Below are 25,658 nucleotides of genomic sequence, written 5' to 3'. Positions count from 1 at the left end.
GACGTAGAACCGTATTACTGCTGCAAATGTGCTCTTTGCATTATGTGATGAGGTGGCTTTTGTTATGGCTGTGCTTCTTACCAAATGTTGGTTCCTGTGTCGAGAGATGGCAATCCAGCCAATATGAAATATTTATCACACAATTTTACAAAAACTGTTAGGTGAGAAAATTTGATTTTTGCACATATTATAGTCTGATATCTTCACTCAATAGAGAACAGAAATTCTTTTTGTTACCCATCATACAATTATAAGTGCGAAGGCAAATTAAGTAATACATTGCATGAAATTTTAATGAGTTCACAGGGATAAAAATGTATTGTGTAAACTTTGTGTATGGTTGATTTTAGCACATACATTGAAGTGAATGAAATGCACATAAGACACCGAATTTTTATTTATAATTGAGAGCAGAGTGATATCTGATTTTTTTCATGAGTTATTGCAGTTTGTATCCAACTAACAGTCAGGTGTGACATGCCCATGTCCGTCCATATGGACTTGCCAGCTGCTATGAAATACTTATCATCCGTTTTTAACAAACTATTAAGTGAAAAAATTTGATTTTTGCACATCATAGAATCTGATATCTTTGCTTCAATCTGATATCTTTGTTTCATAAAAGACTTAATTTTTTTTACTGTGCTGCAGCCAATTAAGTAAAACTTTGTGTGAAATATTAAGGATTTTGCTGAGGTAAAAATGCATTGTGTAAACTTTGTAGATGGTTGATTTCAGTGCATACATTTCGGTGAATGAAATGTAGATAACATATCAAAATTTTATTTAAAATCAAAAGCAGAAGAATATCTCATTTTGTTCTCAAATCATTGGGCTTTATACCCAAAGGACAGTCACGCACAAGGCTCCCATTCACGTCCTTGTGCATCGCAAATCATGTGGTCCTAAAAATCATCATATCTCATAACTGATTCAAGATATAGAAATGAAGTTCTTTTGGGAATGACAGCATGCAATGATGCATATTAGTTGCATGATAAGTACTCAAAACGTTTTTATTCACAAAGCTATGGAACTAAGTCATCTGCAGCAGTGAGAGTTTAGTAGCTCAGGATGCATTCAGACACCTGTAGCACTGGAGGAAACTCCAAATGGCACATGTATTCATGTCTACACATGGGGAATAGCATAGTCGGACGTGTATGCATACCTGCAGCAGTGAAAGGGTTAGGTAAGTCTTTACATTTTTCATGTTTTGTGATCAGTATGAACCACTAATAAGAGACTGTAAATTTTAGTGTAATACTAGAAAATGTCTTGGGTGGAATGCAAATAATGGGAAGAACAAAGGTAACCACTCACCACATTGCTGAGGCTTTTAGCAGTGAACAGGCACATAAGCAAACAGTGTATGAGTGTGAGTGAGTGTGTGTGTGTGTGTGTGTGTGTGTGTGTGTGTGTGTGTGTGTGTGTGTTATGTTAGTTAGTTTTGAAAAAGGTCATGGTGTGAAATGTTAGCAATATTTCAATTTCACTTATATGCCTTTTGAGTATTCATTGCCTCAACTATGTAGTGACTGGTTACCATTCCATTACACAGATTGCAACTTCTGTAACATCTCTTTCAGAGTAAATATAGACAAGACTCTAATAAACAGTTAAAAGTTTTTACTATTATCAAATCTCACTGATATGTAGTTATATCTTAAGACATTATGTAACACCATTTTAGACATAAAATACTCACAGCATTGAAATAATCATAAGTATCTCCAGGGTAATAATACAGGGGAGCAACATGACCAGTCTGCTTATCCCAATGGCCATGGAAATCATAAGTCATCACAGAGATGTAATCAAAATACTGTGACAGAACAGGAACATCATAGCCTGTAAAGAAGAAAATAATATAAATGTCAACAACACCCTGTAGGAAGAGAGCATATAACCAAAAATAAAAGCTATAGTTAATGAGAAACCTGAAGTGTGGTTGATTTCAACACAAAAACAATGAGAAACTGCATTCTTTTATATTTCATCCTTAAGCAGTTTATACACAATAGAAAGGTAAATCTGTTCTTGAACTTCTTTTAAAGCTGAATTGAGTAACACTGTAACTTGTGCTGTAGCTTTTACACTGTCCCAGTTTCACATCTGCTCCTGTTCTATCTTATCAGGAGTATGAGACAGAAAACTAGTTATTTTCTTTCTTTTCAGGATTATTTCTGCTGTAAAGGATGTTCTAAACCTATAGGGTCAAAAGTACAGTGGTAGAGTAATTTGAGCAGAGTATTCTAAGATAAGAAGCCAAAGGTTGTAAACGAATATTTTAGTCTATCAATAACTTTTGACTCTAAAGATTTGGGACATCATGCTTATTACATATATCTGATGTTATCTTTTCACTTGTCTTTGCTTGTGTATACACTTAAGAAGACACATGTGCTAGCAATTTCATATCCCCCTCAGGAGCTGCGACTCTACATACTGCCAATAGCAACAAATAGAACCAGATAACAGCACTTGCAGCTTTGAGAACCTTGGGTTCCTTCTTCTTGGACAAAAGAGGAATTGGTTGAGGGGCAATACCAGCAACAGTTTCATAACATCAGAATCAAGTGAGGAAGAGTTTTACACTAGCAGATGCAGACAGACTCTCAGAAGAAGGCTATACTCTGGAGCACTGACACCAACACAACTTTGTGGTCTCCCAAATATACATAAAGAATAAACACCATAAACTGACTCCTGTTATAGTGCAGTCAAGTATCTGACAAAGCAAATGAAACCTCTTGTGGGTCATAGGCCCACCACACTAAAAACATGGTACACATTGCAAAAGTGGTCCAAAAGATGTTTCTGTACAAAACAGGTCTCCTATTCACTTTTTATGTAATACCTGTTGCTCTGTTGGCATTGAGACTAGGGCCTCACATGGTGGCTGCAAGAGATATGGTAGACAACAACAATCATGTTTTGGTTGTTGTTTCAGAATGTTATATACATATGAAGCATGCCCCTGCTGGTACTGGATCACCAGCATGTATGCTGTTCTGGTGGATAAATGGATATTGGCAGCCTGCCAGACACAGGTGCAATTGCCATTGCTGAAGTGATCAGAAATGGCCATAGACACAGCATCACTTCCTCCTTAGAGATGAGATGGCAAAGCCATCTCAATAATAGCCGAAGGTCCTGTACATACTTTCATGCTTTCGTCAAATGGTAAGAATACCTGAAGAAATTTATGCAAAATCTCACAAGGGACATACCTCAGCATGAACATAATTATGTTCACTATCTGAAATGTGTACTTGTATCACTGCATTGCAACTCTGAACACAGTATGTGTTCAGTAGTGAGGTACAAGTACTGATGACAGACATGATATGCAGTAGTCAATTTATACTGTGAATGATGTTAAGCTGCTACATGAAAACATACTTTAAATTTACACACTTGATAATGAAGGTGTAATTCCAGTGGAGGATGGACTGCTTGTAATCTCATTACACGATACTGTAATGCAATAATACTAAGGCGACTTAACAGAAATACATACCACCACACTGTAGAGGAATAATGGCTGGGTCTTATGATGGAGAAGAAACAGGACAAGGATATGAGTGTTCCAACAGTTGTGAGGTACCAAACCCAGCAATTCAAAGTGAAGTCCAAGTAAATACACACCTTCAGTCACAAAAATATCACAACAGTTATCTAGAAAATAATGTCTTCCTCCAAGAATATCACATCCATCATTTTACAATTCAGTTTCCTAGCTTGTAAAAAATAAAGTTTTTCATTTCATAATGACAGTTAGGCATTTTATTGGTTAGTGTATACCTGAATCAATGACAACTTTGCTTGGCGAAACGGCAGATGACAAGAGCAATCCTCGTGGTTTGAAAGCCATGCTCAGTTCTTTCACTAAGTCTGCAAATCCTTGCTTGTCAGAATCTGGTCCAGCATTGCAGTCAACCTAATACAAAAAAAGTTAATGTGACAATCATGTTGTAACATGCCAATTATTGGATAATGGTTTACACCTCAGTACAGTTAAATTGATGAATTACAAAAATATGTTTTTAAAATGTGCCTTTGAATGTTTGCATTTTCAACACTGTAAGTATTAATATACCTTCAATGGTTTAATAGAGCGAAGATTTTCTTAAACTAAGTAATTTGTGTACAGTGTTAATAATGACTTTCACCCTCACTGCATTTTACCGTTCCCTCACCCTCAGTGTCCCAGCCTCCTCCTTACCCCCACCCAGTTGCCTCTCCCATCATGCACTGCTACTCACAGTCTGACTCCAGCTGCCAGAGGCTGTGGTCATATGTGTGTGAGGTGCATTTGTGTGTGTCTATTTTTGACAAAGACCTTATTGGCTGAAAGCTCACTTTCTGACAGTCTTTTTGTTGTGCCTATCTGCAACTCAGCAAAAATAACATAGCAGGGCAAAATCAATTAATTTGGATGGTGATCAGTGTAATACTGAAGCAGAAACTGAATTTTTGTGAGGAAAACAAAGTGACAATCATTTTGAGTTGTTTTCATGCAAAATGCGGACGTGCACTGAAGATCTTCTATGGCTAGGGAATAGGAGGGGCAGCTTTGAAACCATGTGTGTTTTTGCAGATATGTTGATGATACTTTTGCTGTTTGGTCTCATTGCAGTGAGAATTTGAACAACTTTTTAGAATACCTGAATTCAATCAAACCGAATATTCATTTCACAATGGAGGTGGTACATTGGGACATACTGTTTACAGCAAGCCTACTCACACTGACTTTTATCTACAGGCTGATAGTTGTCACCATCTGACTCAGTGTGAAGGGTACTCCATACCTTAGGTTACAGGGCCCACATCATATCAGATCCTGAGAGTTTGTCAGCCGGGTTAATGTGGCTTGAGGTACCTTCTGCCAGATCGATTATAGCAAAAGACACATCAGACGTGCGTTGTGCTATCAACCAACATATGCTCTGGATAATTGATGATAATACCAAGAAAGGGTCTACAGCCTGTCTGCCTTACGCAGAGAGCATCTCTAACAGGAGTGGTCATATTTCGCAAAAATATGATGTGAAATGTGTTTTTTGACCTGCAACTAAGTTTAGAGCCCTTTTAGGTTCTGTTAAGAATTACCTTGGTTTGCGTAAAGTAGATGTATACTGTAATCTTTGCATTTGTGGCATGTCATATATTGGTCAGATTATTAGGACCATGGAGGACCAGTGTACTGACCATAAGCATCACGCACACTTACAACAGCCAAGCAAATTGGCTATTGCAGAACACTGTCTTGGTACTGTTCATCCAACAGAATACAACAAACTGGCTATTGCAGAACATTGTCTTGGCACTGATCATCCAATAGAATATGATAACATGAAGATTCTGACATGTACTTCCAGCAACTGGGATAGTGTTAAAAAGAAGAAGAAGAAGAAGAAGAAGATGAACAGAATTAATAACTTCTGGCATCAGTCATCTTTTGTTGTATGTTGGCACTAGTGTTTACAGTATGTTTATGAGTTATCTCTCTGGAATTGCTCTGAAAACCAAGGTTTTAAATTCACTTGCACAGCACTTACTTGCTGAAACTTTGCCTTGAAAATGACATCACCTGGCTACTTTCCGTTAAGTTATTTGAACATTGAACATTGTGTATGCTGGAAGAAACTCAAGCCTCTCTAAATTTTAATTAATTGTTCCAAATGGAGCCAACAATGGCTACCATACACTTCAATATTCCATTAATACTTGCTTGAGCTCGTGGTGTTCCATGGACAGAACAAAAAGTTCTTATATTTTAATTTAGCCCTTTTCAGAATATCTTGAAACAAATTAGATTAGAAAATGACAATTGTAATTGCTGTGCCTCAAGTTTTTACACACAGGGTGACAATTTTTGAATTATATGAAAAAAATGTAGATTAGTTACAAACTATGATGTGCACACATTTTATTCAACATGTAAAGGTCACTAGAGATTTTTGGATTTAGTTTATGACATTTTCAATATGCCTGCCATCGTTAGCAACAATGTGATGCAGATAAATAGCAAAATCCTGCATGAGCCACTGAAGTGTCGGAACATCAATGCTATCGATGAACTCCTGAATGGCTGTTTTCAGCTCAGCAATGATTTTGGGGTTATTGCTGTACCCATATAGCCCATAAAAAGAGTTGCATACGTTGAGATCTGGAGAATATGGCCGCCAATTGAGGCCCATGGCAGTGGCCTCTGGATATCCCAGGGCCAGAATGCGGTCCCCGCAGTGCTCCTTGAGGACATCAAAAACTCTGCTGTTTTAATGGGGATGAGCTCCATCTTGCATGAACCACATATTGTTGAAATCAGGGTAACTTTAGATAATGGGGATGAAATCACCTTCCAAAATCTTCATGTACTGCTCGGTAGTCACCAGGCTATCAAGGAATATTGCGCCGATTATTCTGTGACTGGATATTGCTTAGCATGCAGTCACCTGTTGAGTGTGAAGACACTTCTTGATTGCAAAATGCAGATTCTCAATCACCCCAATGCACCAACTTTGCTTACTGATGAACGCATCCAAACAAAAGTGGTCTTCGTCATTAACCAAATCATATTCACATCAAAGTCCTGTTTGTGAATTCTGTGGACAATAGTATTTGTGAAACACAACTGCTGTTCCATGGCCCTGGGTATTAATGGCTAATGGGTTTTGGTTTCAATTTTGTATGGAAAGAGATGCAGGTATCCAACAACAATTTGTTACATGTCTCTCAGTTGATTCCCAGCTGTTGTGCAGTGCATCTGATCGATTTCCTGGCGCTGGTTTGAAACACAGCACATGACTTCTCAATGTTTTCAGGCATGTTCACTCTTTTTGGATGACCGACATTGCCAATAATGTCATCACGAACACTACCCATTCTTTCAAACTTGTGAATCAAATTCTTGATTGTTAACACACTTGGGCCGGTTGTCTTCAGCTTGAACTCTAGTTGCAAACTTCCTTTGAGCCACAGTTGAGCTGTTATTGCTCACGTAGTAGGCCTTCACAAGTGCTATAAGCTCAAGCACCCAGTACCATGACATTTTCACATGCAAATGGTCGACAACAACAAGGTGCGTGTGCATGCACATACTAATTGCCATCATGCCCCGTGGCCAACCGTGCAGTTTGAATGTCCTAACACAAACCATTCAGAAGTTATGATAATTTTATTTCATACAGTTCAATAACTGTCACCCACTGCATATCTTCAATTGTATAATTTATTATCATATAGTCTAATCTTCTGTTAGTCACAAAGCTTTTTGAATACATTATATCCATCACCTTAATTTTTTCACTTTCCATTTCACAAATATTCCACAAACTTTTGTTATTTGTTATTCATGAAATTGTGAGTGCAATCAAAGTGGTAATGTTCTAATATAAAGCAAGATTTATCTGTAGTGAAAATATTTCGTAGGAATGGAAATTAAGCATATATTCATATTAATCCACAGATTACTATCACATTAACCTGATACAAAATGTAACAGTACCAGTATTGCAAGACACTGACAAATTTTGGGAAAACTATTCTGTTTTTCTGCTTCTCACCTTATGTTTTCTTGCCTACCTCTTGTAGAAGAGTACTGAAAACATAAGGTTTAATGTTTATGAGTGTTTTCATCAGGCATATTAAAGTACTTGCCTAATAAAAACATCTTGTATATTTGATGCTTTTGCTGAAATGCAAACATTCAGATGCTGACAAAGTTGTTAACCAGTTCTCCTATAAATGGTCAGGACACAGAGGCTATGATCTGAGCACACTCTGTAAAGCTGAGGTTCAAAATTGGAAAGAGAAAGATGCTTAATATCTGCTTCAATTTTTCCAGTTTTCTCCTAATATGAGTGGGAATGCATTTGTGTAGAGTGGTTTGTGTCTAATGATAAGATAGAAGTAATGGAACACCTGTAATTGAAATTGCTTTTCACATTAGTCAAATGATATGTAATCTTTCTGTACCTGCCAACATTTTGGATATTCCCAGTCAAGATCTAGTCCTTCAAAGCCATACTTCTCGATGAACTTCACAACATGTTCAACAAATTTTCTTCTTGCTGATGGATTGTTTGCAAGCCGACTGTATTTGTCACCAAGAGAATCATTCCAACCGCCAATTGCTAAGAGAACTTTAATTCCCTTTTTCTTTAATCCTGAGACTTTTGTATAAAACTCTGTTGGACAAAGACAAGTGTAATGATGAGAAAAAAACTACCATTAAGTAAATGTTTAGATAAAAAGTAATAGATTTCATTACCTGACACATAAATCACTGAATTTGCACACATACACACACACACAGGCCGGGAACACTTTCAATTATTTATTGCACAAGAACCAAACATTGTACAGATATCTTACACATGTTATTTCGAAGAGAAACCCTGAAAGGTTTTTTTCATGTATATTGCCACAGCATAGTTTGGTAATTTGCCAATAGTCAACACTAGTAACGAACATGGTGAGTTCAGGTGCAGAGTGAGATTTCTGTGTGTTGGAGTTTGACAAAAACAAGTGTGCTACAGCTGTTCAACAGATGTTTAGAACCAAGTACGGTAAGAAGCCACCAATAAGGAAGGCCATTTACCACTGTCACAACTAATTCATTATGATGGGTTGCTTGTGCCTGGCAAAGAGAAGCAGATGTCCTAGTATGAGTGAAGTAAATGTGGAGCATGTATGAGAGACATTCGTAAGGAGTCCAAGGAAATCGGTGCATCGTGCATCCCGAGAACTTGAAATGGCTCCAATGACAGTGTGGAAAGTCCTGCGACGGAAGCTGTCTATGAAATCATCGAGATTGGAGCTAGTGCAGAAGCTCAATGATGACAACAAATGAGAATGGGGATGGCATTGTTGATCGCTTAATTTTTAGTGATGAAGCCACTTTTCAGACTAATGGAAAAGTGAACAGGCATAATTGTCAAATCTGAGGTACAAAGTATCCACATGAATGCACTGAATTTGAGCATGATTCCCCAAATGTAAATGTCTTTTGTGCCTTTTCATGTCAAAAACTGTACGGGCCATTCTTCTTCGCCAAGAGCACTGTCACTGGATATTTCTAGTTGGACATGTTGCAGCAATGGCTAATGGCTCAAATGCAATCGGACTCTCCATTCATTTTACAGCAGGATGGTGCTCCACCCTGTTTTCACCGTGAAGTTTGTGGGTACCTGAACACAGACCTGCCGCATCGATGGATCAGCCTTGCTACAGAAGGGAATAGCTGTTTCCTGAAATGGACTCCCTGATCACCAGATCTCACTCCGTGTGACTTTTTTCTGTGGGGACACATTAAAAATCTGATGCATGTACTGTCTCTACCACAAGATGTAGCAAAGCTCCAAAAGAGAATATAGGAAGCAACTGCCACAGTTGATGATGCCGGGCTGGGGCGGGTATGGCAAGAATTCAATTACCATATTGACATATGCCGGGTCACTCATGGTTTGCATATTGAATGTTTGTAAAAAAAACTTTCAGAGTTTCTCTTCAAAATGCAATATGTATGAAACCTGTACAATGTTTAGTTCTTGTGCAATAAATAATTGAAAGTGTTCCCGGACTTTATGTACACCCTGTATTTTAATGAGATGCTGTTCCATGCAGCAAAATAAAAGGTATAGCTTGCAATTATATATTTTTGTATGTATTGTTTATCTTGGCTACTACATACAAATTGTTACACAACTGCTATCATATGAAATTAAAAGAGAAAGGAAGGAAACACTCAAGAAACACCTGTTGAGAAGCAAAATTCTGCAATGAGTTATCAACCGTATGAAGACTCATATAATGTCTATTTACAAAAATAAAATATAGCAAATGATCAGCAGTTGCACACAGAAGATGAAGAGAGCTCAGTGTCTGAGTAAAAGGGAATGATCATTTTTTACACGTATTATGATGTTCAGGCTAGAATGCAAAATATTACATTTTTAAATTAATTCAGTTATTACACTTCACAAATTACCAGTTCTGACCATTGGTCATTATCAGACCATCTCAATGCACACCATTTGAAGCAACGTATCTCGTGACAATTACAGCAGGCAAAGGTAAAGGAACAAGCAACAGAAAAGGTAGACAGATGCAGAGAGAAGCAAGACCAGAAACAAAAAATATTGGATAAGTGCAAGAAGGACTCATGCTATGAGAGCTCAATACAAATTTAATTAGGTATATAAATAGTTTATCTACAAGTTTTGATGAGTGCGAGTACCAAAATATGTGGTGTAAATGGCCAAATCTTTGGACTGTAGAGACTTAAAAGCTTAATTTTTTTATACTGTCAAGGGGCTATAGACCTTGGTATTTCCTGTCCCTGAGAAAAAGGTGTCTTAACAAATCTACAGACAAAAGGACAACAAAGTGATCTTATAAGGGCTCCATTTTTACCAACTGAGGTATGGAACCCTCAAAATGGATAAGAAAATGCAAAAAGAAGGGAGAGTGTTGAAGAGAGGAAAAGACAAATAATAAAAAAGAGAGGGGGGAAATGAGATGAAGATTGGAAGAAAAATCCGCACAAGAGAAAGTATGCCTCATGGAAGATTGGGATGCAAAGAAGGAAAAGAAATAGCCATCACTAGAATATAGGTGCCACAGGGAGCATAAATTATAGTCAGGTAATACCAGCCAGAAAACTGGTACTGTAGAGTAATCTGCCAGCTGCAGGTTATTGGTACTTGGAGAAAGCACATAAACTATTTGCTGAACCAAAAATCAAGATCCTTGGTACTGTATTTGGCAGCATGCTCTACAACAGCCAGGCGCATGTTCATTATTTAGGCTTGCTGTCTGTGCCCTTCTGTTCTTTTTGAGGCCATTATAATTATTTAAAATATGGGACAGTCATGATACATGCAGTTAACTGGTTGACTTAGAAATGCATACTCCTGATATAAAATCATCCAAACATAAACTAGTTGATGACAGTGTTGTGATATAAAGGGAACACTTCACATTTTAAAGTGACTTTTCAGTTATGCAGGTGATCATATGAAAATTATAGACTAATTTGGCATCTTCAAGAAGTGGAAACACTAAACAAAATTATGTTTTTGTAGAGATTTGGTGTACCTGGTATACATATGAAGTCTTTCCTATATGGACTGGTAGACATGGAGATGGAGGCAGCTGTCAGAATACAAATATTGTCATTTGTTTGAGGTGTTTATATGCACTGATATATAGAGATGAACTTAAAAAAGGAGGAAGATAACAGCAAGGAATGTTTTGTAGCATAATAAGTACATTACAGAGATCAGTCTGGTAGGAGGTTACTCTTGAGAGTGTGGGAAAGATATTTTTTTGGTGTCATTCTCATGACTCAAATTGAATGATTAATAGATTTTAGTTCAGGTGACATTATGTTATAAAGACAATAGTCATCATTCTACTTAGACTAAGCCACTATAGCATGATAAATTTGCTTCCATATGAGCTCATCAGAGTAGCTTCTGGACACAAAAATAGTTATCTAATTTAAATATTTGCTGAAAGTATCTCTATTAGAAAAATTCTGTTTAACATAAGCTCAAGGATGCAGGGAAGAGAACACTCAAAATGAAGGGAGATGGCAACTGTCAAAGTAAAGATTCCGCTGTTATGCACTTTATTTTAAGTGGAATGTGAAGATAACAATCAAGAATGTGAATGTTAGCATGAAGAAATGTATTTGAAGAAATGGAAACAGACCATATAACTTCCACAAAAATGAAGGAGTTAAGTTGTCCAGAAAATTAAGAACTTCTGCATCACCACTAGTCCAGACATGAAACACATCATCTATGAATCTAAATTGATAATTAAGTCCAAGGGGAGAGATGGAGGTGCTATTTTTGGCACCAGAACAGCTGCAGAAGTTGCTAAGATAATATTCACTATCCTATTATGAAATCCATGCCAGATTTTCTGTTAGGTTTTATTTCCTTCACCCTGACTCCTCCAAAGTTTCTGCAAGGCAAATAGTTTTTGGAGCTGCCCACTAATGGTATAGATGCAGTTATTAGTATTAAGGTTGCAGGCATGCTATTTGCTCAGAACTATGCTGTCTCACTGCATCTTCATTTACCAAAGGCCACCTTTTCTGCAGAAGAAACCCTTGAGCTAATATGGCAATGAAAATCAATTTTAGAGAGTATAACATAGTTGCATAGATAAAAAAGCTAGTCACAAAGCAGCAGAAGGAGAAAAAACATATACAGAGTGTTCAGAAACAGTCGGAAAAGCTTGTCAGGGTGTTGCAGGATAGATTATGTTGAGAAATAATTACAAAGAAAAAAATTTGAAACATTGAGCAGTTTCTGAGTTAATTAGCATTGAATTTAGCCAGTTAGGCCATTGCAGACGCAAATTTAAGGGGCCTGCCCAAGACAGTGTCACAAGCCATGTTCTCTGTTTGGTTTCCTAAGACCAAACAAGAGAGAGATACAAACAATGGACATGGAACGGAAGTAAGAAACGAATCAATCAAAAGGCTAAGTAGTGTCATGCACTATCATCTACGTTATGAGAACAACTGACACTAATTCTATCTGGTGGGCTGCATGGATTTGTGCATTGACACTAATTGTATCTGGTGGGCTGCATGGATATGTGCATTCAATGGCCTTATTGGCTAACTTCAATGCTAATTAACTTGGAAATGATGCAATGTATTGCATTTTTTCTTAACAATTACTTCTCAGCAAAATCTAACCTGCAACACCCTTACAAGCTTTTCAGACTGTTTCTGACCACTCTGTAGTAGTTATGGGACTGTGGAAGCTTTTGGAGACAGTGGCTCCTTCTTCTGCCAGAGCAGTTGAAGGGGAAGGAAGAGGAAGTAGGGAAAGGACTGGTGAGGTTTAGGATATGTGGAGAGTTATGGAAAATTCAACCAAAACACCAGGCCAAGGGATGAGAAGGAAAGACTGATTGGTGGGGACTACACTGGATGAAAAATCCAATATGGTGCAATCCCTAACAATCAGTCTTTCCTTCTCATCCTGTCTGGTAAGTCTCCCATGACCATGACCCCATTTCCTAAACCTTGCAAGTCTTCTCCCTACATCCCTATTCCTTCCCCTTCAACCTCTCTGCAAGAACAAGAGCCATTGGCAGAAACCCTTGAGGTGTTTACTGTGAACCCTAAGCTGGAACTGCTTCCAGATGCTACATACTAGGTCAGTTAGCTCCTGAACTTACACAGACAAGACAAGAGTGCCACTCCCCACTCATAGACACAAATAAAGGCTCACAGCTTTGTTCAAACCTTTTTGCTTAATGCTACTTTTGCAACATGGATGCCACATACTTCACCAGCATGCCTGCTACCAACTTCAGCCGCATGTCTGCCAATGTCACTGCTTACTTATTCAAGGAACTTCTCATTTACTCATTTCCATAATATGCACTTTTCTATTACACGATGACATTATTTTATAGTGCAGTTACACTTTATGTGTTCGTTAACTTGATACATTTTATGTTTATGCAAAGACTTCTACATGTAAACTAATGTTCATGGTCACAGATACCAAATTATGTACTGCAGTGCTACTGTGCAGAGAGAAAAAGAGAGTGTGGAAGAAGGGTGGAGGTGGAGTAGAGAGAAGAGGTGAAATAATCTTATTTTCAAGAACTGTGAAACAGAAGTGAGCTCCTCCAGTTTATCAAATTTCCATTTTCCACTATTCATGGAGTCACACCACTAGCTACACCAAGTATAATTTTATGTAGATGGAATTCACACTTACCAAAATCAGTGATTAAATACATAATTTTCCAAATGTACATTTAAAAAATTTACATTTTTTAAAATAAGTTGTTCTTACCATTGTCTAGATCTGCCCAAGAGTCATGTGGCTTTATTGTTAGTGTGTTGCCATCCAGCACTGCAAAACCATAAGCAATATGTGTACACAATGATGTATCAATATCAGATGGTAAATACTTCCCAAGACCTTGCCTGAAAAAAAAAAAAAAAAGCAGAGAAATTGCAAAATTTCCATTTTACGAAACAGTAGTTTATATAGCTAATATAATGAACACTCACCTGTACCATGCCCAGTTTGTGAAATAACAGACAACCATGTAGTCTCCAGAGGGTGTCATAGCAGTACTGGTGCCTGGTTCACTAGGGCGAATGCTTGTTGTGACTGTGGATTCAGACATATGGATGTTCTCTGTTGTTGAACTCATTTCTGGCTCTTGGGTGCTAGCAATTGGTGCTGGATTAATTACAGAGCTGTCTTCCTTGCTGCAATCCGTATTTGAAGGCCAGTCGCAATGATCCTGTGCACAGAGAAAAATTATGCTGCTTCTTAAATGTCTGTTTTCTTGTGAGAATAGTGTGGCATTAACTTAATTTTAGTTAAAATTGTGTGTGTGTATGGTTGTGTGCATGCACATACATAAAAGTAAACATGAACTTATAAACCAGACTAAAGAGTTTATACAAGGTGTCCCAGGAGGAATGATCAATGTTCAGGGATATACACAGGCATTATCATTTGAAGCAATAAAGTTTCGCAAATGTGGGATCTTAAAGGCATATCATAAAAACTATGAGCACTTTTTTTCATTTTCAACACTATGAAATGCATCTCTTCTACTGAACAAGTGCTCAGGTACCTTACGGTATGCATTTTAGAGCTCGTGTGTACTAGACTATTTTGCTTTGAATGATTATCCTGTCCTATCCCTATACTGACCACTCCTCCTGGGAAACCCTGCATTTTAGAATTTTACTTTAAAACTGAATTGATTTCAAACTTGTTCCAACCAGTGAGCAATAATAATTATTTTTCCCCATTTATTTGTTTTTCTGCTTTGCATTTTTTTAAAATTGCTTCATGCCTATTTATGTTCTACCACTTCTTTCACAAACTTAACACTGTTTTTTACCCCCCCCCCCCCCCCCACCCACCCACCCAATTATCTCACTCTCCAGTATATGCAACTTTCTTTGGAAACTCCTTCCATCCAGTGTATTTGTGTGCATAGTGGAATGTGTTAGTTTATATTAAAAGAGTTCATTGTTCACTGGTTTAGTAACTTTCTTGTCATCCTCTTCTTGTTACATTTATGATGATCTTCACAATAAGTTCATTAGCTGTGTTTGTCAGATAATAGGACCTGCAATCTTCAGTTAAGTATATGGCAAGCTGAAGCCTTCTGACAGATTAAAGCTGTATGACACACTGGATCTTTGCATTTCAAGGGCAATGTTCTAGTAACCCAGTCATTTCTGTCATCACACTGATTTGCAGATGGGAAGAAATCTTAACTATGTGCCATCTTAAGAAAATGCCAAATTGGCTATGCTTCGATCAAAAGTTGCAAGTAAGCCTATAGTTTCCTGACAAAAGATTCAGTGCCACATGGTTTCTTACATTAATGATATTCTCTACCTTCTTTCATGACTGAAGAAATATAACCATTTGAAGTTTTCCATCTTCACTGTGGAGGAGTCGATATCACGATGCCACATTCTAGTGAATAGTAAATATAATTTATTTCTGCACTCACATTTTAAATAACTATGCATTTTTATGAGGAAAATTGTAGTATTTGTTGATTGTGTTCTACATCTTTGATAAATCAGAGAAATTACATTATGTAACACATGAAGCTGCTGTATAATTTATTTTCAATGTACAAGTGGTCTTGGTTAGAGACCATTTCTTGACCCCTCTTGTACAACATTATGGAGACAGGACATTTTTCATGCTAGAAAGCTTCCTGTATCCATAAAGTTGCATAAGAGGTTCTGGAAAGTAGTCTCTGACTGAAACCAGTATACGATTAAAAATTAATTATACAATATACTCACCATGTGGTGGCAGCCTTCTCATCACGTCCAACAAGTCTCCTGACCCAGGTTCCTGGTCGACATTGCCATGATTCTCACCATTTCCTAAACCTTGCTAGTCTTTTTCTCTCAAACCTCTTCCTTCCCCCTCAACCCTTCTGCCAAAACAAGCCTCTGAAAGCTTTATATTATAGTTTCAAAAATTGATTATTCTCATAAATAAATTATGCAGCAGCTTCATGTGTTACATGGTGTCATTTCTCAGAACTGTTATATACAGTCCTTAGCATCATCTCATCTAAGATGACAGACTTAATTGGATCCTGGATATCACAGTGTGTTAGTGAATTATATGTTATTCCCAGTGGTGCATAAGAAATGTCTAATACACTCCTGGAAATTGAAATAAGAACACCGTGAATTCATTGTCCCAGGAAGGGGAAACTTTATTGACACATTCCTGGGGTCAGATGCATCACATGATCACACTGACAGAACCACAGGCACATAGACACAGGCAACAGAGCATGCACAATGTCGGCACTAGTACAGTGTATATCCACCTTTCGCAGCAATGCAGGCTGCTATTCTCCCATGGAGACGATCGTAGAGATGCTGGATGTAGTCCTGTGGAACGGCTTGCCATGCCATTTCCACCTGGCGCCTCAGTTGGACCAGCGTTCGTGCTGGACGTGCAGACCGCGTGAGACAACGCTTCATCCAGTCCCAAACATGCTCAATGGGGTACAGATCCGGAGATCTTGCTGGCCAGGGTAGTTGACTTACACCTTCTAGAGCACGTTGGGTGGCACGGGATACATGCGGACGTGCATTGTCCTGTTGGAACAGCAAGTTCCCTTGCCGGTCTAGGAATGGTAGAACGATGGGTTCGATGACGGTTTGGATGTACCGTGCACTATTCAGTGTCCCCTCGACGATCACCAGTGGTGTACGGCCAGTGTAGGAGATCGCTCCCCACACCATGATGCCGAGTGTTGGCCCTGTGTGCCTCGGTCGTATGCAGTCCTGATTGTGGCGCTCACCTGCACGGCGCCAAACACGCATACGACCATCATTGGCACCAAGGCAGAAGCGACTCTCATCGCTGAAGACGACACGTCTCCATTCGTCCCTCTATTCACGCCTGTCGCGACACCACTGGAGGCGGGCTGCACGATGTTGGGGCGTGAGCGGAAGACGGCCTAACGGTGTGCGGGACCGTAGCCCAGCTTCATGGAGACGGTTGCGAATGGTCCTAGCCGATACCCCAGGAGCAACAGTGTCCCTAATTTGCTGGGAAGTGGCGGTGCGGTCCCCTACGGCACTGCGTAGGATCCTACGGTCTTGGCGTGCATCCGTGCGTCGCTGCGGTCCGGTCCCAGGTCGACGGGCACGTGCACCATCCGCCGACCACTGGCGACAACATCGATGTACTGTGGAGACCTCATGCCCCACGTGTTGAGCAATTCGGTGGTACGTCCACCCGGCCTCCCGCATGCCCACTATACGCCCTCGCTCAAAGTCCGTCAACTGCACATACGGTTCACGTCCACGCTGTCGCGGCATGCTACCAGTGTTAAAGACTGCGATGGAGCTCCGTATGCCACGGCAAACTGGCTGACACTGACGGCGGCGGTGCACAAATGCTGCGCAGCCTAGCGCCATTCAACGGCCAACACCGCGGTTCCTGGTGTGTCCGCTGTGCCGTGCGTGTGATCATTGCTTGTACAGCCCTCTCGCAGTGTCCGGAGCAAGTATGGTGGGTCTGACACACCGGTGTCAATGTGTTCTTTTTTCCATTTCCAGGAGTGTATGTGTCCCCACAAAATGAATCAGATTCTGTTATTATATTTGATTTAAGGTACAAAGTTAGTGATTGTTACTTTCTACATAGAATCTGTGAAAGTGTAATGTGATATAAAACACACACTCAAAACAAAAATTGTGTCTGGAAAAAACTTATGAAGGTTACAAAAAGAAAAGGTTACAAAAATGAACACTGTAATAATTATTTTAAACATGAACCATAGTAACAACACAGGCTGTAACTGACCTTGTTCCAGTAGAGCCCTTGTGGACAACTCTGCTCCATGAAGTCACCATATTGACAAAGATAATATTTATTGCAGTCTTTATCATGTGGAGCAAAAAGACGGTTCCCACATGTAGGATCTTTTGGAACAATACCACCACCTCCAATTATTACATTCCAGTTGTTAGTGGGGGATGTAGGAGGAATTGTAGGATGAATTCGATTATCAGTCTCTGGAAAAAAGAAGTCGGTTTTAATACATGCTAAAATAAATTAGTGCTTACATTCTTAGTTCAGAATAAATTCAATTATCAGTCTCTTGACAAAAAAAAGTCAGTTTTCATCCATGCTGAAAGAAATTGGTGCACACATTTTTTAAAATATTTTTATGTGATATTTAAGAAGCCAACATTTTCTTAATATTATAAGATGAAAGACAAGGATTCATATGGACATCATTAGTCATTACACTGCATAGAGGTGCAGGAAGACCATCAGATATTAAGGCCATAAAACAATAGGCGATGCTGAATTGAGCAAAATTTGGCAAGTTATCATAGGTGAAAAGTGTACTATTATATAAAATGGCTCTTAAATTTTGAGCACATTCACCAATGCAGTTCTTCTGCATTAAGCATTATGTGGGTTTTAAAAGATGTATGGTTAGGTAGAATGTGCTTGACTGGTGTGTTCCAAGCACAAAATATGATCATGTAATGTCATAAACAGAAATGTCTTAAATGTTCTGCTTTTAGTTAATTCACAGGTAATCACTCTCTGTGAAGTTGAGGTATGGAGCAGTAGAAAGGCACAGAAACAAGATTAAACTTGTAGCTAAGCTTTTGCATAATGTTCCTCTCACACCCAAGAAGTAATTTTGTTTAATTGCTATTTGGATCTGACTGTGACTGTGACTGTGACTGTGTGTGTGTGTGTGTGTGTGTGTGTGTGTGTGTGTGTGTGTGTGTGTGTGTGTGTGTGTTTGCGGGCAGGGGGGGGGGGGAGGTGGGGGTTTGCATGTGGGCATGCTTGGGTGGTGTGTAAGTAATACTTTACAGTTAATGTTTACCTTTAATCCTTCCATTATTTGTATTTTGCCCAGGAATTGCCAATATTGTATTACTGATACTGATCCATTTGCTAGAACAGAAGTTCATCTATTTGTAGAGTGTGCACAAAATAACTTGGTCAGTACCTGCTGGAATGGAAAAAACAACAGTAGTGGTGGGGCTCTATCATGAAAGGCTACTATGCAGGAAGGGATGTGAAGTTCGATATCTGAAGCCAATGCACGAATGATTATCTTAAATAACTTGTAAGCTTACAGCTAGTGGCTACAATGTTGATTATACTTCATTATCATAAATTTGCTTATTACAGTATTTGACAATGAGGCCTTTTACACATGATATATTTCTATAATCTAATGATATTTGGTAAATTCTACCCAACAAGATGCTCCCTACTCTGTTAATGTGAAGGTGTTTTGTTGCATCCTATACATTTTCTTGCCAGCCTGACAGTGGTTTGGAATGCTGCAAGGTAATAAAATCAAAAACTGTGTTTATTACTAGTTATACATCATGCAGATGCATTGAAATAGTGTTAAAGAAATGCTTATAGTAAAATTTGTTGCTATACCTTCAGAGCCTGGTTTCTCAGTGGCCTCAATATCACAGTTAGGGCCAGGGCCTGGGTAACCTCTTAGCACTCTGTTAATTGTTTTCAGCAAGGGATATTTCTCACAAGAACACACATTACGGAAATCATCCAGGTCTAAAGCCCAAATCATGCCACCACCTAATCCCATCCTTTTTATGAAGTTTGATTTATAACGAATCATTGATGTGTCATCAAAGGACACCCATTGATCACGCAAATATGCATAAGGCCCCATACGACCTTCTGGATCTTTCACAACCCTCCAGCCCTTCTTCTGGATATTTGTGCAAATCTGGAATAAAAAATATATAAGTAATTACTGTTGTTAGTATTTTCTTTGCAACAGAATATTTATAGTAGATCTGAATACCTGTTGTACTTATTACAAAACTAGTTACAGAAATGAATCGTGAAGTGCACTTTTATGATATTGCAAATAGAGAATGGTAAAAACAAAACAATACTTTACAACTTACTAAGTTTTCAGGTACTGCCGTGATACAAGAAGAAGTAGTAATTTTATTTCATAGTCTTTGTACATTCCTGAATAATACATTGGGTTTGATGGAAAACAGGTCTGTTGCAGGAACAGCTGCTTGCTTTATTTCAATAGCATTCCTTACAAATCCACAAACATAGACTGAGGTGTGTAACCAAACTGCATCCCCTACCTTAGCATAAATTTCTCTCTTTTATCCAACTTTAGTTTTGATGCAATACATCATGCATTACAAATTATGTAAAGTGAAAAGTACATGAAATATAAAAACCTTGGGTGAAATATGTGGAGAAAGCAGAGGAATGTGATGATGGGCATATGTTAAACTATTTCAAATCACTTAATTAACCCTTTCTGCATCTGCGATTCCAAATGGCATCATTAAGTATTTCTGGCTTTTCTGAGCTTCCCAATGCTTCAATGATACCATTTGGCATCACTTCACGTAGTTCCAAGTTTGGCCAACAGATCACAATGGTGTTTGCTTTCGTGATTCGCTGTTTGCTTGAAGTGCAGAACAGAGAAGTGTCGTGAGTTGTACTAATGCATTTGTGAGTGAACAATAACTGTCGTGTTTAGTTTTATTGTGTGTATACTGAAATTCTCGGTTATGGAACCAACTTTACCTAGTTCCTCAAGGACAAGAGAAAGAAATACAGTAAGTTTACAATACAGTTATGTATACACTTTTTTGAGTAATTATTGTGTGATTTCTAATGATGCCATTTGGAGTCTTTGATGCATTAGTATATATTAGGTATGCAAAAATGAAATTGTATCATAAGAGTGAATTGTGTTCTTATATAATATTTCGTTGTTTTCATTGTTGCATCATATTTTCTTTATAGGTTAAGTGTGGAAAACATGAAGCTCTACGGGATGATGAAATTCTTCTTCTTCTTCTTCTTCGTGGCGATGACTCTGAAATATCGGATGACGAAATTGTTTTGGATGATGAAAGTGACTATGATCTATCAGTACAGCAAGTATTGCCTCTACAGACAGCACCTGAACTGAACAGTTTAGAAGAAGTTCTTATTGATGATGGAACTCTCCTACCTGTATGGCTTGAAACTTCAGGAGCAGGAAATTCAAACTGCCTGAGCTGTACGTGGATATGCAAGGATCTGCAGAGTATGGATGTTCAGTGTGCTGTGCAGTTTTTGGATCGACCAAGTGAAGAACGTTCTCCCCTCAAATATTTTGAAAGTTTTATTGATGAGACTATAATTGACAATTTAGTTACGCAGACAAATCTATACTCTACTCAAGTGTTGGGACAAAGTATAAACACTAGTGCCAATGAAATAAGACAGTTCACTGGCATTCATTTACTAAGTGGTATTGTGAGTGTGCCAAGGTACAAGATGTATTGGGCAAATGAGACAAGGTGTAGCCAGATAGCTGATGTGATGCCACTCTGTCAATTTTACAAGTTGAGGAGGTATTTGCATGTGAATGATAATGCAAATATGTTACCCAGGGATGACCCTCATCACGACAAGTTGTTCAAGGTCAGGCCATTTTTAAATCAACTAAAGAACAATTTTCTAAAAACCAAAGTTGAAGAGTAAAACAGTATTGACGAACTTATTATTCCGCTAAAATCACATACATCTCTGTGCCAGTATATCACATCAAATCCACACAAATGGGGCATAAGAGTATTTGCTCGAGCTAGTATAAGTGGCCACATTTACACTTTTGAAGTGTATGTCGTGAAGGTGACAAACACTGCAAGCAATCCTGAGTTAGGAATGAGTGGAAATGTAGTGATTCGGCTGAATGAGAACTTGCCTAGGCATGCAAATTTCAAACTCTTTACGGGCAACTGGTACTTCCCACAACCTAGCTGTTAAGCTTAGAAATGAAGGAATATATGTTGTGGGAACCATCAGAAAAACCAGACTGGGTGGATGCCATCTGAAAAGAGATGCAGAGATGAAAAAAGAAGGCAGAGGAACCTGTAATTACTGTGTAGATGAAAAACAAAAAAAAAAAAAAAAAATTATATATATATATATATATATATATATATATATATATATATATATATACATATATATATATATATATATATATATATATATATATATAATTTTGAAATGGTACAACAATAAAGCTGTCCACCTGATTTCTACTTATAAAGGCGTTGAAAACGTGGCACGTTGGAGTAAAAAAAAACAGATCATATATAGACGTTCCACGTCCCAACATTGTGCAGGAGTATAATATGCACATGGGAGGAGTGGATCTCCATGATATGTTGGTCCAAATATACAGAATAAACATAAAAAGCAAGAGATACTACCTGAGAATTATTTTCCATTTCACAGACATGGCTTGTGTGAACGCTTGGCTGCTTTATAGATGACAGTGCACTCATAAAAATGAGAAATATACACCACTGCTGAAGCTTCAAGCAGAAATAGCTAGTGCCTTGCTGAAGAAAGGAATTGGTACACCTGCAAGAAAGAGGGGTCATCCAAGTCTACCTGCTCCCAAAAGAAAGCCTAAGGCAATTCACCCAGTCGCTGGTGTGCGCTTTGACCAAATAGGACACTGGCCAGAGCATTTAGAATCAAAATCACGATGCAGACTCTGTATGAAGGCATATTCAAGAGTTAAATGCTCCAAGTGCAATGTTGCATTGTGTTTTAACAAACAAAACAATTGTTTCAGAAATTTTCATTTTAAATAAATCAGTAAAAAATCAATTTGTGTTAAAAATAAATGAAAGGTTCAAAGACACATGCTGTTTTATTCCTTAACAAAACAATAAAGAGTTTTAACACTTATTAATAAAATAAATAAGAAATTAGTTTATGTATTTATACTAAGTAATACTTTTGGTGAATTTCTGTGACTATGATGCCATTTGGAATGATTATTTTATTTATTAACCAATAGCTTCAAAAGAACTTTTGCAATGGATATGGCATATGTGCAACATACACAGTAAATATTCATCACAAAAAAATTTTCCCCAATTTTTTTTTCTGAATGTGACGCACAAAAGGTTAATGCATTTCTGAACTGATACTTCATATTGTTGCCACTACTAAAAATGTGGTTTTATAACACCTTATGCATTTTGTTTTATTGATTAAGACATCATAATGCATCTGGAATGAAAAATATTTGCAATTTTGATTTGCTTTCAACATCTAAAACAGTTTGTTGCAAAATATATTCGATACTGATATTTACTCACAGCATTTTTGTCTGATTTCTGCTTATATCTTCCTGTGAATTCCTCTAGTATTCCTATTTTTGGCAAGTATGTTTCTGGCTTAACTTACATTCATTTTAAGTCTACACATTTCTTGGTAAGAATTATGACAAAATATAACACTTCTAGTGTAAGCTTACGTCAAGAATAGTGTTGTTGCAGCATTTACATGACTCTCTCCCATGGGCCAAATAAATAAGAGACCATCTCTACTGCTCTTCTCCATAACTATTCAATATCCCCACTTAGACATATTTGGTATGGACGCCACACAAGTGAGCAATAATCAAAGATGGGACGCGCAACTGTTATGTAAGCAAACTCTTTTGTAGACTGATTGCTTTACCTACAACAGAGCCTACATGATCAATCAATTTCATATCTGCACAAGTTGTTACAACCACACATTTGCACACACTGACTGATTCCAATTAATGAGTAATAGAATACTATACTTTTGCATTTTATGAAGGCACAATTTTGTATGTCTGAATACTTAAAGCAAAGTACCAATTTTTGCACCACTTTGAAATCTTATCAAGATCAGCCCAAATATTTGTGCAATATTGCTCAGATAAAACAACATTACAAATAACTGTATCTGACAAAAAAGGGCTGTGGTTACTTTTCAAATTTTCTGCCAAGTCATATTCATAAAACATGGACAGCTAGGGTCTGATACATTCTAATGGGGCAAGCCTGAAGTTACCTCTATATCTGTCAATGGCTCTCCATTTGAGATGACATGTGGTATCCTCAATCCACACACAACTTTCATGTGTTACCCCATAAGACTGTACTGTTGGTAAAGGATGTGAAAGTGACAAGGGAACCATCTCAAGTGTCAAGTGTCAATAAATGATCTTAGTGAAACTTGGCAGGTGCATAGAGAGGGCAAAATAGTTCAATACATATTCTTTTGTTTGTGCTCAATTTCACTTTTAAGGTGTAAAACACACCCCAAAATGTAATTTGGAATTTTAGGTTTAGAGAGAAAATCTTCAAAACTATAATATATAAAAAAGGATTTTCACGTAGAAGTTGATATGTAATTAATGTTCTTGGAAACTGAGTAATCAAATTTTGTAATAATTTGAAATTTTGCAAAATACCCCATTGGCTGATAATGACATCCTCTTGAGGCAGATAGATTACATAATGGTAAGACAGAGATTTAGGAACCAGGTTTTAAATTGTAAGACATTTCCAGGGGCAGATGTGGACTCCGACCACAATCTATTGGTTATTATCTGTAGATTAAAACTGAAGAAACTGCAAAAAGGTGGGAATTTAAGGAGATGGGACCTGGATAAACAGACTAAACCAGAGGTTGTACAGAGTTTCATGGAGAGCATAAGGGAACAATTGACAGGAATAGGGGAAAGAAATACAGTAGAAGAAGAATGGGTAGCTCTGAGGGATGAAGTAGTGAAGGCAGCAGAGGATCGAGTAGGTAAAAAGACGAGGGCTAGTAGAAATCCTTGGGTAACAGAAGATATATTGAATTTAATTGATCAAAGGAGAAAATATAGAAATGCAGTAAATGAAGCAGGCAAAAAGGAATACAAATGTCTCAAAAATGAGATCGACAGGAAGTGCAAAATGGCTAAGCAGGTATGGCTATAGGACAAATGTAAGGATGTAGAGGCTTATCTCGCTAGGGGTAAGATAGATACTGCCTACAGGAAAATTAAAGAGACTTTTGGAGATAAGAGAACCACTTGAATGAACATCAAGAGCTCAGATGGAAACCCAGTTCTAAGCAAAGAAGGGAAAGCAGAAAGGTGGAAGGAGTATACAGAGGGTCTATACAAGGGCAATGTACTTGAGGACAATATTCTGGAAATGGAACAGGATGTAGATGAAGATGAAATGGGAGATACAATACTGCGTGAAGAGTTTGACAGAGCAATGAAAGACCTGAGTTGAAACAAGGCCCCCAGAGTAGACAACAATCCATTAGAACCACTGACGGCCTTGGGAGAGTCAGTCCTGACAAAACTCTACCATCTGGTGAGCAAGATGTATGAAACAGGCGAAATACCCTCAGACTTCAAGAGCTCAGATGGAAATCCAGTTCTAAGCAAAGAAGGAAAAGCAGAAAGGTGGAAGGAGTATATAGAGGGTCTATACAAGGGCGATGTTCTTGGGGACAATATTCTGGAAATGAAATCAGGTGTTGACAGATGTGAATATTACCGAACTATCAGTTTAATAAGCTGCAAAATACTAACGTGAATTCTTTACAGATGAATGGAAAAACTGATAGAAGCCAACCTCGGGGAAGATCAGTTTGGATCCCGTAGAAATGTTGGAACACGTGAGGCAATACTGACCCTACGACTTATCTTAGAAGCTAGAATAAGGAAGGGCAAACCTACGTTTCTAGCATTTGTAGACTTAGAGAAAG

The 25,658-nt window shown here is 38.0% G+C and overlaps 1 protein-coding gene across 1 annotated transcript in view; it reads right to left on the bottom strand.

Moving 5' to 3' along the window:
- Window positions 1-25,658, bottom strand: part of LOC124788421 (probable chitinase 10) — a 231,877-nt gene that overhangs the window by 7,329 nt on the left and 198,890 nt on the right. Inside the window, exons 37-43 of the mRNA XM_047255688.1 lie at window positions 19,497-19,809; window positions 17,877-18,088; window positions 14,066-14,304; window positions 13,845-13,978; window positions 7,984-8,195; window positions 3,808-3,943; window positions 1,709-1,851 (exon numbers count right to left, since the gene is read on the bottom strand). Of these exons, the coding sequence (XP_047111644.1) occupies window positions 1,709-1,851; window positions 3,808-3,943; window positions 7,984-8,195; window positions 13,845-13,978; window positions 14,066-14,304; window positions 17,877-18,088; window positions 19,497-19,809 (1,389 nt within the window). The remainder of the gene's footprint in view (window positions 1-1,708; window positions 1,852-3,807; window positions 3,944-7,983; window positions 8,196-13,844; window positions 13,979-14,065; window positions 14,305-17,876; window positions 18,089-19,496; window positions 19,810-25,658) is intronic.

The sequence above is a fragment of the Schistocerca piceifrons genome, chromosome 3 (assembly GCF_021461385.2).
Source record: "Schistocerca piceifrons isolate TAMUIC-IGC-003096 chromosome 3, iqSchPice1.1, whole genome shotgun sequence".
NCBI classification, from domain to species: domain Eukaryota; kingdom Metazoa; phylum Arthropoda; class Insecta; order Orthoptera; family Acrididae; genus Schistocerca; species Schistocerca piceifrons.
This window is presented reverse-complemented; position numbering and strand designations above follow the sequence as displayed.